This window comes from Eretmochelys imbricata, chromosome 5 (genome assembly GCF_965152235.1).
Source record: "Eretmochelys imbricata isolate rEreImb1 chromosome 5, rEreImb1.hap1, whole genome shotgun sequence".
Taxonomy (NCBI): domain Eukaryota; kingdom Metazoa; phylum Chordata; order Testudines; family Cheloniidae; genus Eretmochelys; species Eretmochelys imbricata.
In genome coordinates, this window is record NC_135576.1 from 22,281,814 (window position 1) to 22,296,776 (window position 14,963).

Genomic DNA, 14,963 nt, shown 5'->3' on the forward strand with positions numbered 1-14,963 from the left:
ACACTAACTAATGTATTCGATAATTTCCCTTCCACGCATCTGTCCCCTGCCTGCCCACCCCATACATACACACACACACACACAAAAGTTGGGAAGTACAGTCTGTCTGGCAGCTTTAAAATGTTCTAATACTCCTTTGTTTAATTTGGGATGAAACTGCCAAGTTGCAAATCTCAAACCTAAACAAATAGATGCTGTTTGTTTTTAAAAAGTTTATTTTTTCAACAATTCCTTTGATATATACCCTCAAGATTTTTATTTTTTCCTGTGAGCTTAGTACTCATGAATGGTGTTCAGTTAATACTGTTGGAGACTGAAGTCCTCTAAAATTCACCCAGATGTAGAGAGTGAGCAGTGGGACTGCACAGGGAGCAAGGAGTGGAGGTGGCACAGGCAGGTGTCCTTCTCCATACAGTTAAAGGAGTCTCAGCTCTAGCCACAAATAGGCCAAAGCATAAAAGGTGGTTTGGGGGAAGCTCATGACCACTGCATCTATATTATGTGGCCAGAAACCACAGTAAAGGAAGACTGCAACAGTAACTGTGCCGTCCACTGGTTGACAACATTCATTCCATTACTCACACAAACCCAGAATTGATCCTTACACAAGGACCAATTACTCAGGCATTGCGCAATGCTGGCTTCTTGATTTCACATCCATAAAACAGGGGCAGCACAGACAGCAGTCGCACAAGCTTTTTCAGACTATCCTGCTAATATGCAGTCCTTATCTGTAGGGACAGTGGGTCACCAACAAGGGCTCCAAGTAGTGCTAATTAGGGTGATGGCTTTGCAGCTGGGCTAGTTGTTTAATAGACACTAGAGCACGATCAGCAATTCATTTCACAAAGGCCAAACAGTTATGTCCAGCAGAGCCTAGACTCTTACTTTCAGCTCGTCACCATCATTCCATACCAACCGCTTCAACATCCCGTCATTTACAACTAGCCTCATTCTATCTTAAAATGTCAGTTGCCAAGTAATGATTTACTGAAGCCCTTTACATCACATCTCATCAACATGGACCTCAAACTTAAATACAGTGAAAAATATTACCTGCAAGCCCCCCTGTTGCTGCAGATATTCCAAAGTACCCTTGCGATGGTAGTATCATATTTTCCACTTTAGCACAAAATTCATAGTCTTCTTTATCCGGAGTAAAGCCATTGTTAATCATTACCTAGAAAGACAGGCACCTAGATTACACCTACAAATTTGAATTTGATGCTCAAAACATGCCAGTTTAATTAGCATAGAACTCGCATAAAGCGAAGTGCGTTAGGTAAGTTAGAAAGAGGCTCTAGAAATAAGTAGTAAAACTCCTCATAATTTTAGCTATTAAAGTTCTAATTATGGAGTATGCAGCAAATGCTTTATTTCTTTATTTTATAAAACTATAAAATTATACATTAGACATACAGGCTATGAAATACAGATCTTTTATACCAAAGGACACCAACAGTGAAAGAAAGCAGTTAGAACTTAATTTTCCAAAGTGTAGCAGTGGAGAAAAAAAAAAAATTCTGATTCAAAGCTAGCTCCCCAAGTCAATGATATTCAGAGCTCAGTGGTTCAGGAGCCAGATTAGTGATCAACATTACCCAAAAGAACCACAGTGGGGAGAATTCATGGCTTCATTTATCATAGTACTATATATTCATATTTAAACAGTGTGACAGGGGAAATACTTGTATCTCAAATATATCTCAAAGCACATTTATATTAGGGCTGTCAACTCATGCAATTAACACAAAAAAATTAATCGCAATTAATCGCACTGTTAAACAATAGAATACCAATTAAAATTTACTAAATAGTTTAATAAACAAAAAAGTATTTTTCAATTCACCTCATACAAGTACTGTAGTGCAATCTTTGTTGTGACGCACAACTTACAAATGTAGGTGTTTTTGGTTACATAACTGCACTCAAAAAAACAAAATATAAAACTTCAGAGCTTACAAATCCACTCAGTCCTACTTCTTGTTCAGTATATCAGTAAGACAAACAAGTTTGTTTACATTTACAGGAGATATGTTCTCTTCTTGTTTACAATGTCACCAGAAAATGAGAACAGGCATTGGCATGGCACTTTTGTAGCCGGCATTGCAAGGTATTCATGTGTCAGATATACTAAACATTCGTATGCCCCTTCATGCTTTGGCCACCATTCCAGAGGACATGCTTCCATGCTGATGATGCTCGTTAAAAAAATAATGCGTTAATTAAATTTGTGACTGAACTACCTGGGGGAGAACTGTATGTCCCCTGCTCGGTTTTACCCACATTCTGCCATATATTTTGTGTTACAGCAGTCTCGGATAATGACCCAGCACATGTTGTTCATTTTAAGAACACTTTCACTGCAGATCTGACAAAACACAAAGAAGGTACCAATGGGAGATTTCTAAAGATAGCTACAGCACTCCACCCAAGATTTAAGAACCTGAAGTGCCTTCCAAAACCTGAGAGGGATGATGTGTGGAGCTTTCTTTCAGAAATCTTAAAAGAGCAATTCTGATACAGAAACTACAAAACCTGACCCACGAAAAAAGAAAATGAACCTTCTGTTGGTGGCATCTGACTCAGATAATGAAAATGAACACGTGTCGGGCAGCACTGCCTTGGATTGTTATCAAGCAGAACCCATCATCCGCATGGACATGTCCGCTGGAAGGGACATACGAATCTGTAGCGCACCTGGCACGTAAATATCTTGCAATGCCGGCCACAACAGTGCCATGCAAATGCCTGTTCTCATTTTCTGGTGACATTGTAAACAAGAAGTGGACAGCATTATCTCCTGTAAATGTAAACAAACTTGTCTGTCTTACTGATTGGCTGAACAAGAAGTAGGACTAAGTGGACTTGCAGCTCTAAAATTTTACACTATTTTGTTTTTGAATGCAGTTATTTTTTGTACATAATTCTACATCTGTAAGTCCAACTGTCATGATAAAGAGATTGCAGTGAAATACTTGTATTAGGTGCAAATACTTGTAATAAAAAATAAATATAGAGTGAGGACTGTACAGTTTGTATTCTGTGTTCTAATTGAAAACACCACATTTGAAAATGTTCAAAACATCCAAAAATATTTAAATAAATTGTATTCTATTATTTTTTTAATCACTTAACAGCCCTAATTTATGTTATTCTCACAGCAAAATGACTTACCAAGTATTATTTTATCAACTACAATTGAGTAATAGCATAGTAAAAGCATCCTGATTAATTATTAACATAAGTTATTAACCAAATCACAGTGTTTTAATATCATGCTGCAAAGAGCCATAAGACACATTAAAGAGCCACCTGCAGCTCCCGAGCCTCAGTCTAAGCATCTCTGGAGTAATACAAGTAGAGTCTACAGAATTCAGAAAGTAGTTCTCTTATCCAGCATGCAAGAGTATTACACAAGTTCTGACAAATGTAATAATTTCCTATATGCTTTATGATGCCACTCAAAAGCTTAGCTTCAATGTACAACCAAGGCTTAGAGAGGGCCTCCTTCACCACAAAATGCACTGAGTTGCTTGGGCTAACAGCCCTGAGATCTAAAGTATTGGTGAAAGTGTCAGGGCCCACTCAATTAAGGGCTCCAGGAAAGATGCATCTTTTCTGAGGCTTCCCGGTGTTTGCTTTTTGGAGGACATCTTTTACTACTTTTACCCCAAAGCAAAAGAGTTGAACATATTAATTAGCTGGAACTTGGTACTTAGGCACATTTTATGGAAGCCCAAAATTAAGGTTAAAAATAGAAGAAACGTGTATTTCATAGCTACCTCATCCTAGTGCCATTTCTTAATCCAGAGTGGGTTCATTTCATCACAAACTTAAAACAATTTCTTGGACATTTCCTTACATCCTAAAAAACACCAAAACTGGACATACCTGCCAAAAGCAGCCTCGGAATGTAGAAGCAAGAATGTTGCAGGTGCATAGCAGAGTTAAGGAAGCTTGCAGAGTGGCTGTCCACACTATACTTTTCTCTGATTTCTATCAGTCCCTCATCTTCATAAAGTCCTACAGTTCACTTGCCTTTTTTTTTTTTAAATTAAGTATGAAATTTTCTTGAACTCTTAAAGCTCCAGAAGTTGAATAATGTACTGCGTTATCTCAAGACTACCAGAGTACTTACAGTTAGTGTTTTTTCGTAATATATAATCTTTGCTCGGACAGGATAGGGCTTGTTACGAAAATCTCTCTGACAAGATGCCAATGCTTGTGTGGAACCATCACTACGAAAGAAGAGAATCTGCTTACAGAACTACATCTTTACTATGTACTAGCTAGAAAAAAAGGCATGAAAATTTCATTATTTTAGTGGATTACAAATGTCAAGCAAATCTTTCCAAGAACAAAAGCCCTCTGGATACTTAAATTAAGTTTTGCATTTCCAAAAGGTTTAGGATTGACAGCACTGGAAGTGAAGTCCTTTAGCACAGGACACAAGCATGGGCAGAGGCAGTACAAGCTTCCCAATGCTACCTTTCCAATGTGCTTCAGAACTGACCCAGAGGGACCATCTCTCTACTCAGACAGCTAACAAGGGTGCCAAATGTGACGTAGACATTCGTCCATCAGGAATAGGAATGAGACCACCAATTCATTTCACAAAGGTGTCACAGTTATAAACTGGAAGCTACTTGTGATCACTGAGAATTTGCGGCATATCTGAATGAGTGATCTACAGGTGAAAGGTTCTGTACCTCACCTATTTATCTGAGCCACGTTGTCCCAGTACACTCGGTATTATATTACCACAACATTCACTATGCTATTTTTAAAAAAATTTTGGCGCTCCTGTGCGGCTTCTGCTAAATTCACAACAGATAAAATAAAATTCAAAGCTATTAAATTATATTAGTGAACCATCAACACAAAAAAAAGCATTTTATAGTTCTACTCAAATTCAACCCCTCCATGGAAGAAGAATCTGTAGGAAAAGTGTATGCTTCTAAGTGATTTCAATCAATGCAGTTATATTATAACACACACACACACAGACTGGCATGTGCACCTACATGGAACACAACGAAAACTATTTGACATTCTTTTACCAATAAAAATTAAGTGTCTTCAACCTTGTTTAAAAAGCCTCTGAACATTTCAGCAATCAGTACTACAGGTCTATCTCATTCACATAAAATTAACAGACTTACTTCTGATGGTCATAAAGAAGTTTTCCATCGTTGCCTACAACAATTATTGATGGATTGTTTTTCTGAAAGACAAACCATATGAACAAACAGGGTTTTAAAATTTAAAATGAAGTAATTTTACAAATTACAAACAGATTCAATATACAATTTCATTAACAGCCTTCCCAACACCACAGTAGTAGGCTACAGAGACAGCCAAAGTCTTAACTCTGATGCAGCTTTGGTGGGAGGGGAGTAGGAAAACTGAACAGTTTGATGAAATGGCACTGTGTCAGTCAACACGAAGAACAGCACCCTGCTTTTGTTCTAGAAAAGGTCTGTTAGTGAAAAAAAAGTATGGGCGTTCAGTTATGGGCAGGCTATTTTCATATTTACTATTTATTCTTGCAATTTGATAATTTAAAAATAAAAACAGAAGGTATTAGTTGAAAGATGATCAAATCCAATAAAGATACAGCATTTAATTCCTAAACACTATATACTGATGGGAGAAATAAGCACGTCTGCCTTTGGTTACACAACAACAGGAGCAGTGGGTAAAGGACTGACCCTCCATTCCACTAGTATCTTTGGAGGATGTTAAACAAAAGCTGCTAAGTTAGACATTTTAAAATTATCAGGTTCAGATAACAAGCATCCAAGAGCTTTAAAAGAGCTGGCTGATGAGCTCACTGGACCATTAATGTTGATTTGCAATACGTCTTGGAGCACTGGAGAAATTCCAGAAGACTGGAAGAAAGCTAATGGTCTGCTAATTTTTAAAAAGGTAACAGGATGACCTGAGTAATTATAGGCCTGTCAGCCTGACATTGATCCTGAGCAACATAATGGAGTGGCTGATACAAGTCTTGATTAAACAAGGGTAATGTAATTAATGCCAATAAACATGGGTTTATGGAAAACAGGTCCTGTTAAACTAACTCATCTTTTTCGATGAGAGTATAATTTTGGTTGATGAGGTCATAGCATTGACATAACATACTCAGATTTCTGTAAGGCATTTGACTTGGTACATCATGACATTTTGATTAAAAAACTAGAACAATATAAAACAAACACGGTTCACATTAAATGGATTAAAACTGGCTAACTGATCGTTCTCAAAATGTAACTATAAACAGGCGACAGTCATTGAATGGGCCTGTTTCCAGCTCTTGGCCCCATGCTATTTAAAAAATTTTATCAATGACATGGAAGAAAACAAAATCATCACTGATAAAATTTGCAAAGGACACAAAAAATTGGGGGAGTGGTAAATAACGACAAGGAGAGATCACTGATGTAGAGCAATCTGGATTGCTTGGTAAACTGAGCACAAGCGAACAACGTAAATGTATACATCTAGTAACAAAATGCAGGCCCTACTTGAGTGATTGGGAATTCTAACCTGGGAAGCAATAACTGAAAAAGATTTGGGGTGGAGGATAATCTGCTGAACATGAACTCCCTGTGTGACACTGTGGCCAAAAGTGCCAATACGATCCTGGGATGCATAAAGAGGGGAATCTCAAGAACGAGTAGAGAGGTTATTTTACCTCTGAATTTGGCACTGGGGTGACCACTGCTGGAATACTGTGTCCAGTTCTGGTGCCCACAATTCAAGAAGGACGTTGATAAATTAGACAGGGTTCAGAGAAGAGCCATGTAAATAACTGAAGGATTAGAAAACGTGCCTTATAGCGATAGACTCCAGGAGCTTAATCTATTTAGTTTAACACAGAGAATTTTAAGGGGTGACTTGATTACAATCCATAAATTATCTACATGGAGGACAAATATTTAATAGTGAGCTCTTCAATCTAGCAGAGAAAGGCATAATTCAATCCAATGTCTGGAAGTTGAAGCTAGACAAATTCAGACTGGAAATAAGACAAATTTTTAACCGTGAGAACAATTAACTATTGGAACAGTTTACCAAAGGTAGTGGTGGATTCTCTATCACTGACAATTTTTAAATCAAGATGGTATGTTTTTCTAAAAGATGTGCTGTAGAAATTATTTTGGGGAAGTTCTATGGCCCGTGTTACACAAGAGGTTGGACTAGATCATCATAATGGTCCTTTCTGGTCTTGGAATCTATGAATCTAAGTTGACTTCATTACATTCATAAAAAAAAACACAAATAACTTCTAAGAGACTACACATATAACAGATAGAGATATATTTGAAAGTGTTGGTTTAAGTTGTTATAAGCTTGGAAGAAACTAAAAAGATATAAGAAGAGAAGATTTACAACACCATACTAACTGAAAAGCCTCCAAGAGTTGAAAAGATGAATTAGTTATGCAGAAAACATGGAGTTGGGAGACCCCTAAAAAGGTGAAAAAAATCCTTTCCCTCCCCTCAAAATACATATTATTCCACTAGAATTCTATATAATTCTTTGCATTCTCTACAACATACTCCTTTGAGAAAGAGTAAGGAAATGCCCTTAGAAAGAAGGAAAGAAATCTAAAATAGAAATATAAATTTGGAGTTCACTTTTTTCCCCCCATTGTTCTTGAATTGTATTTGGGAATTCCTCCATGTTAAAGTCTCCAGCAGTTTTGTTTTTTAAGTAATCTTTTAACATAAGTTCTGACTATAGACCAGAGGTGGACAAACTACAGCCTGAGGGCCACATCTGACCTGTGGGCCCGTCCTGCCTGGCCCTTGAGCTCCCAGCCGGGGAGGCTAGCCCCCAGCTCCACCCCGTGTCCTCCCTCCCCCACAGTGACACTGCCATGCAGACAGCACTTTGGCCCGCCGCTCCTGCCGACAGCGCAGCGGGCTCTGGCTGGGCTGCAAGCTCCTGCCGCTCTGAGCAGCATGGTAGGGGTGCTGGGGGGTTGGATAAGAGGCAGGGGGTCCCTGAGGGCAGTCAGGGGACAGGGAACAAGGGGGGTTGGATGGGTTGAGGGTTCTGGGGGGTGGTGGTCAGGGGACGGGGAACAGGGGAGTTGGATAGAGCATGAGGTCCCGAGGGGCCTGTTAGGGGGCGGGGGTGTGGATAGGGGTCAGGGCAGTCGGGGGGGGGCGGGGGGGAAGGTTGGATACAGGATGGGGTCCCAGGGGCGCGGTTAGGGGTGGGAGGTTCTGGGAGAGGGCAGCCAGGGGACAAGGAGCAGAGGGGCGTTCTGAGGGGGGCAGTCAGGGGGTGGGAAGTGGGAGGGGGCAGATGGGGGCAGGGGCCAGGCTGCTTGGGGAGGCACAGTCTTCCCTATCCAGCCCTCCATACAATTTTGTAACCCCGATGTGGCCCTCGGGCCAAAAAGTTTGCCCACCTCACTACAGACCCTAACCTATTTGACTGTGTCCCTGCAGCATGACAAAATACAAAAAAGTTCCTTGAGTGTGAGGACTATAGGGAATTATACTTAACAAAAACAAAAAAAACAAACAATTATTTCTTCTTTTCTATGGCTACAGTTAATCTTGTAGGTTAATTATACAACCACATTCAATTAGGTCAGTGTTTATCCTGGAGTTAGGCCATGTCTACACTTACACTTTCGTCATTAAAACTTTTGTCGTTCAGGGGTGTGAAAAGACATTCCTTGATAAAACTATTTTTTTTGCACCCCTGAGCAAAAAAAGTTTTAAAGAGGAAAAGCACAGCAACGAACAGCACTTCACTATCATAAGCCACTCTCCTGTCGACGAAGCTACTGCCCCTCATTCGGGGTGGTTTTATTTTGTAACTGGGAGAGCTCTCCCCGGCGACAAAGAGCGGCTACAGTGCGCACCTTAAAATGGCATGGCTGCAGCGGCACAGCTGGGCTGTTTTAAGGTGTGCAGTGTAGACGTGGCCTAAGTGTTTTAGTGAAGTTAAAATACTTTATTAGTACCATTTAATTGTTCATTTAAGTTTAAAAGTGTCAATATTCAACTGGGACTAGTGAGTTTTTAAAATATTTGCACATAGTTCAGACTAAGTTTACAAATTATTCGCATTTCAAAGGCTAATGAACAGTCAATTAAGATTTTAAGTATTTTAGAAGAGATTACATGAGCTGCTAACTTGAAGCATTCTGCATTAATTGTTAACCAGCAAACTGATTTCTGTAAAAGGTCATGTCTGGAAATAAGAGTGGACAAATAGCGAAAGGAGATATAATGCCTTGAAAAGAGCCAAAGAAATCAAAATCAAAGAGAATAAAAAGACAATTTTTGCTCCTTAAAGAGATCTTAACATCAGATGATGGGGTTGCAATATTATCCCACAATATTATCACAAGACTTGTGATATTTGGTGTTTTTTCTAAAGCTCCAGCTCCTGAAATCATGAGAATTTCAGTTGTCATTTAAAAAATGAAAAAAAAAAAAAAAAAGATTCTTGCCACCATGGTTGCAGAGAAAATATGGAAAAAAGAGACACAAGTGAAACTTAAGGCTCAAAAAAGCAGAAGGCAGAGAGAGAATTTTAAAAAACCTTGTGATTTTTAAATCAATTTCATGATATTGAGGGCATGATTCATGAGACTTTGGGGTGGTTCGATTCTTACCTCCGCTCCCCTCCCCATATGCAGCGTTAAGGGGCCAAAGCTATGTAAAGACAATCAAATAGATTTGGATCCATCCAGAGAGAGGACTCCTCTGGCACAGGAACTGAGGAAGACAGCCACAGATTGTCTTTCGTGGACACTCTCAAAGATCTCAGTGTAGAATACATTCCGAGACATAATGCTGTGGCAATTCTGAGCAGCACTGACAAGATGCCACAACTCAGTCCTCCAGGGTTATCAAATTAGATGCCAGGGTCCACTCTGGTTCCTAGATCTTCCCAAAACTGGGGGAACATAATGGTGACTTAAAGACACCCTTAACCCTTGTCCCCAGACTGTGAGTTCTGTGCTATACCCTTTAGAGGTACTACACCTGTGGTCTTTAAACTTCTGTGCTGTGTATTAATAAGTGTGGTTAACATATGTACAGATAGTTCTGACAGTATTTCAAAATTGAAGAATTTATTCTCGTCTGTCTACTGTGTAAAGTTTGACTATCAGAATCCATAAGACTCACCTGCTTATTAGAATTACCAAAAGAAAAAAAGAAAAAGTTCATAGATGGACATTATTACAAAACATCTTCAACAAATGATACAAAAGTTTGGATCCCTAAAGCAACTTGATCACACTGCAAATTCTGTATATTTTAGGATGTCAAAAATGCCTTAATATTTAGATAAGAAAAAACTCAGGGATATACATGCAAAGTTAACATCACTGTAGGAACATTAACAACTGTATTACATTACTCATTTTAACTATTCAACCTTAATGATGCCCTTGCCCTAATAGAATTTTTATATACATTTAGTTCCCTACTGTTACTTTTTTTTTTAAAACCAGAAAATACCAGGGGCACAGGTATACTTCTTGGTAGTACCATAACAGTGCCTATAAAAGTAGTAAGCACTTAGGAGTTAAGAAACCACTTTCCAGATAGTGGAAAGGTACCGAGGAGTAGACAGGGACAAGGAATCTAGAAAACACCTCACTACCCATTCCTCCAGCTAGGGAGGACAGAACTAAAACTGCCTGAGGAGCAAGGGAGTATTCTGGCCAGTTATTTTAAAAATTTCCTGTGATGTAGAAAGTCTGCATCATTCTGGGACAAAAAAGTTCAAGCAAATAGGAAATTTGGACTGAGAGAGATTGAAATGTCTCAGATTAAGAACAAAAAACTGCCATGCTGTATTAATTAGGTAGAGTACAGGGCAGTTGGATGCAGAAGAATCTAAAATAAAGAAGCAGTGGTCATGCAAAGCTTCAAAAACATGCACTTCCTGATCTGCATACATATGCCAGTATCCCTCTCCTAACGCATAAACATTTACACCTAATAAAATACAAGGGGTTTCAAACTGTTTAACTATCAAAACCATTTTTCCTCCAAATCTATCAAAGGAACTGATCCTCAATTACAGCAAGGTTCATTTTTCAAGCTTCAGCATTTAAAAAAAACCCATAGCCTGGTCAAAAAGGAGTCTTTTAGGAAACTGCATAACAGAAAAGTTGTAAAGCTTCATTTTCTCTTTTTTTTTTTAAACCTGCATCTAGCTGAAAACCAAAAAAACCCAATATAAAACAGCAAATTTTTCACAAAAAGTATAACGATGTGTGAACACAAAATGGTAAAAGTGAAACCATTCTGGAACCTTTATTACAAAGAGTTTGCTTCCAACTAACCTTTCCATCATTGTCAAAAGAGTCAAAGAAAATGCCAACACCATTCCAAGTATCAGCTGCCCCAAAAACTGGACCTTCTAAGCCTTGACCTTCAGTAAACCAGATTGCCTGTGCACAGAAATTAAATAAAGTAATAAATTAAGATTCAAATTTATAAAACAAATTTGTTTTCAAAATTAAATCAAGTTCATTTACTAGTCCATCAGCTCCAATCCGGCCTCTCCCTGTCACTCGAAATGTCACCTCAACCTCCCAGTATTCAAATATGGACTTGGTTTTTGTCCACACTGATCCTCTCTGGCTTTTTAAAGATGGAGTTATTCGAATCTGATCTGCACTAGGTATGGCATCTGAAAAAGAAAGAGAGAAAAAAAGAAAATCAACAGTGAACATGAGAGAACATGAAGAGCACATCCTGCAATTATAAGGCAAATACTGGATTTGCTAAGCACACTTTACCTTATAATTTTGCAGATAGATGGTCCCTCTAACTGAAGAGCCAACTGTTTTCGGGTTGTAGTTTTAAGAACCTAACATTTGAACAGTTAAGGGGCAATTAAAGTAGCAATATGTTTAAATTTAACATTTCATTGTCAAAATTTTACAGCTAAGGCACCTAGAGGTTAAATGACTTGTTCAAATTCATACAAGAGGCCAAAAACAATCTGAAACTCCTAATCCTGCTCTGTAGCCAAAGAGCTAACATAACATACATTTGCTGTAGAAGATAAACAGCAAATGGGAGAGTTATCAAGTGGTTATTTACACATGGCTTTATTATCAAGCTTGCTACTGACTGCCTGCATGACCTTGAGCAAGTCACTTCAAAATAATTGGCTGAGGAACCTGAACTAGTAGCTTCATTTTCAGCACACCTTTTAAGAGTCAAACCACTTATTTAGGTGTCTAATTATAGATAGAGAGGTAAAGGCAAAATCTACCTATACCACAATTGTGATAAATGATTCTACTTGCCTGTCTAAAAGGTGCATTGTGAGGCTTAATTCTTTAACAATAACACAGTGCTTGGAGATCATGGAAAGATAATCCATCAGCACCAAGTTTCTTTTATGCAATAAATGTGAGGAAAGCATATGCCAAGGACACGACCAAAGTCGCCAGGTACCCTCTTGAAATTGTGTATGGACACCCTAATTTGTTTATAGCCGTACAGACCAGATGCCATATTGTCACTGGACTAGTTCCAAGGATTTAACTACATGTGCATCAGTCTTTCTCCCACAAAATTGTTTTAAAGTGACTTGACATTCCACCCTGCCACAAATGACACCATATTTACCAGAGCAACAAGGTGGGTGAGGTAATATCTTTTATTGGCCCAACTTCTGCTGGTGAGAGAAACAAGCTTCTGAATCACCAGAGCTCTTCTTCAGATTGGGGAAATATATTCCAAGCATCATAGTACAGTTATGAATTTAAGCTTCCTCAAAATGTGTGCTATTACATACACTACACAATCTGTTCCACCTTGCATTTGGCTGTGATGCTCGGAGCACCTTTCAAAGATCTGAAGAAAATCTATGTGTGGCTCGAAAGCTTGTCTCACTCACCAACAGAAGTTGGGCCAATAAAAGATATTACCTCACGCACCTTGTCTCACTAATATCCTGGGACCAACAGGGTTACAATTACACTACATACCTGGTTGTCATGACTTAGAGCTGCATCCACAGTACAGTGATGAGAAACCTTTTTTTTAAAAAATAGTCACCCTGAATTCTTCACCTACTTTTACTGTGATCCCCAAAGCCAGTTGTGCTACCAAACACAGCACAGGGCACAAGGGGATGATTTCGGGGGTGTATGATTATAGACACCCCCCGTCCCCCCACAACACTTTGCTCCAGGGTCTCTGTGGGTGGGAGCGAGGAATCATAGAATATCAGGGTTGGAAGGGACCTCAGGAGGTCATCTAGTCCAACCCCCTGCTCAAAGCAGGGCCAATGCCCAATTAAATCATCCCAGCCAGGGCTTTGTCAAGCCTGACTTTAAAAACTTCTAAGGAAGGAGATTCTACCACCTCCCTAGGTAACGCATTCCAGTGTTTCACCACCCTCCTAGTGAAAAAGTTTTTCCTAATATCCAACCTAAACCTCCCCCACTGCAACTTGAGACCATTACTCCTTGTCCTGTCCTCTTCTACCACTGAAAATAGTCTAGAACCATCCTCTCTGGAACCACCTCTCAGGTAACTGAGGAGCTTAGGTACCGTGGATAACTATGACTACAGAGCCTCAAGCTCCATGTACGCTTGTGTGCGGTGTCCCCACGCTCATATGGGGGCCAGTAGTCCGGGAATCACGCCCACAGAGCCAGGCGCCCCCCGGGGACGCGCCAACGGAGCCGGGCGTCTCCCAGGGCCTTAGGGGACCAGCACTAGCGGGGGAATGCCCAGGGGGCCGGAGGGGGCCGTAAGTGGGGGGGGGGTGAGGTAGGCCAGGTCTCCCCTCAGCCAGAGGGAGTCAGTACTGCGGGGGGGCGGGGCCAACGAGGCAGGCGCCCCCCCCTCCCCCCAACTGGCGCTACCGGGGGTTGCGGGGGTCACAGGTCACTCCTCGCTCCAGCGCGGGCCGCGGATACTTACTGCCCGTGTGAACCCAGAACGGCACCGACCCGTCCGCCTGCACCAGGTGCGGCCCCTTGAAGCTGTACTTGTACTCGAAGCGGCGGTGCGGCTGGGCAGCGGCCCCTCCCGCTGCCCCCAGGCTGCTGGCCCCGGCGGGGAGGAGCAGGCGGCAGCCCAGGCAAAGCAACGCGGCCCAAAGCACGTTCCCCCCAGCCTGACAGCCCCGCTGCATGGAGACCGCCATCTTGGACTCTGCCACGGGGAGCCCGGCACGGCCAACAGGGCGCTGCCTGATTGGCTGCGGAGTCTGCAGGCCAAAGGGCGAAGTTGAGCGCGGGGCTACATGTCAGCGCCGCTCGCGGGGGCGGGGACAGGGAAGGAGAGGCCCCGCCCCCAGGACGCCCCGCTCCCTCTTCTCTTCCTCTGCCTCGTCACTGCGTCACTCCGTCGCCCGCACTGCTCTCAGTCTCCTCCTTTCCCCCGCCCCACCCCCCCCAGGCCAGGAGGGGGCGGCAGAGCGGAGGGGGCGCCACAAAGGGAGGGAAACGGCTCCTCTGGAGGGGCGGAGTGGGAGGGGAGGTGGCATCCGTGGAGAGGCGGGCCTGTTCTATTAGTTTAGATGGCATGTATGGGCTGTCCAGCCTCAAACAGTGTTCAAGCAGGTGCGGGGGTTTGCCGGCTCAGTTCCATGGCAAACACCCTGTGAAAAATCCTTCCAACTTGTCATTAAAGATACAGAAAAGAAGGAAAAACAGTGGAAGGCTTCGAACAGCATTAGATGAGGCTTTAATTTTAACACTATCCCTTGTGCCCTTTCCCTTTGGCTGTAAAGGGTCTTTAGAAGGAACCTCCGGGCCTGCCCTCCACCCATTGGACAGTCTTTTAGGTGATATTAAAGATGGTAATAACTGTCCTTTTTGGGGAAAAGTTAGTTGAGATGGGCAGCTGCTCTTGTTAAAGGGAACCTAAAAGCCATAACAAGACAAACACATACAAAGGAAGGGAGAAAGAAAAGAACAGCAAAGATTAAAAATGCAGCTT

At 41.3% G+C, this 14,963-nt stretch overlaps 1 protein-coding gene across 1 annotated transcript in view; it reads right to left on the reverse strand.

The window, feature by feature from the left end:
- The window catches only part of LMAN1 (lectin, mannose binding 1), a 31,688-nt gene extending 17,516 nt beyond the window's left edge, over nt 1-14,172 (reverse strand). The window contains exons 1-6 of the mRNA XM_077816717.1: nt 13,941-14,172; nt 11,531-11,685; nt 11,336-11,443; nt 5,166-5,227; nt 4,142-4,241; nt 1,057-1,180 (exon numbers count right to left, since the gene is read on the reverse strand). Coding sequence (XP_077672843.1) covers nt 1,057-1,180; nt 4,142-4,241; nt 5,166-5,227; nt 11,336-11,443; nt 11,531-11,685; nt 13,941-14,166 — 775 coding nt within the window. The 5' untranslated portion in view covers nt 14,167-14,172. The remainder of the gene's footprint in view (nt 1-1,056; nt 1,181-4,141; nt 4,242-5,165; nt 5,228-11,335; nt 11,444-11,530; nt 11,686-13,940) is intronic.
- Nucleotides 14,173-14,963: the final 791 nt, after the last annotated feature.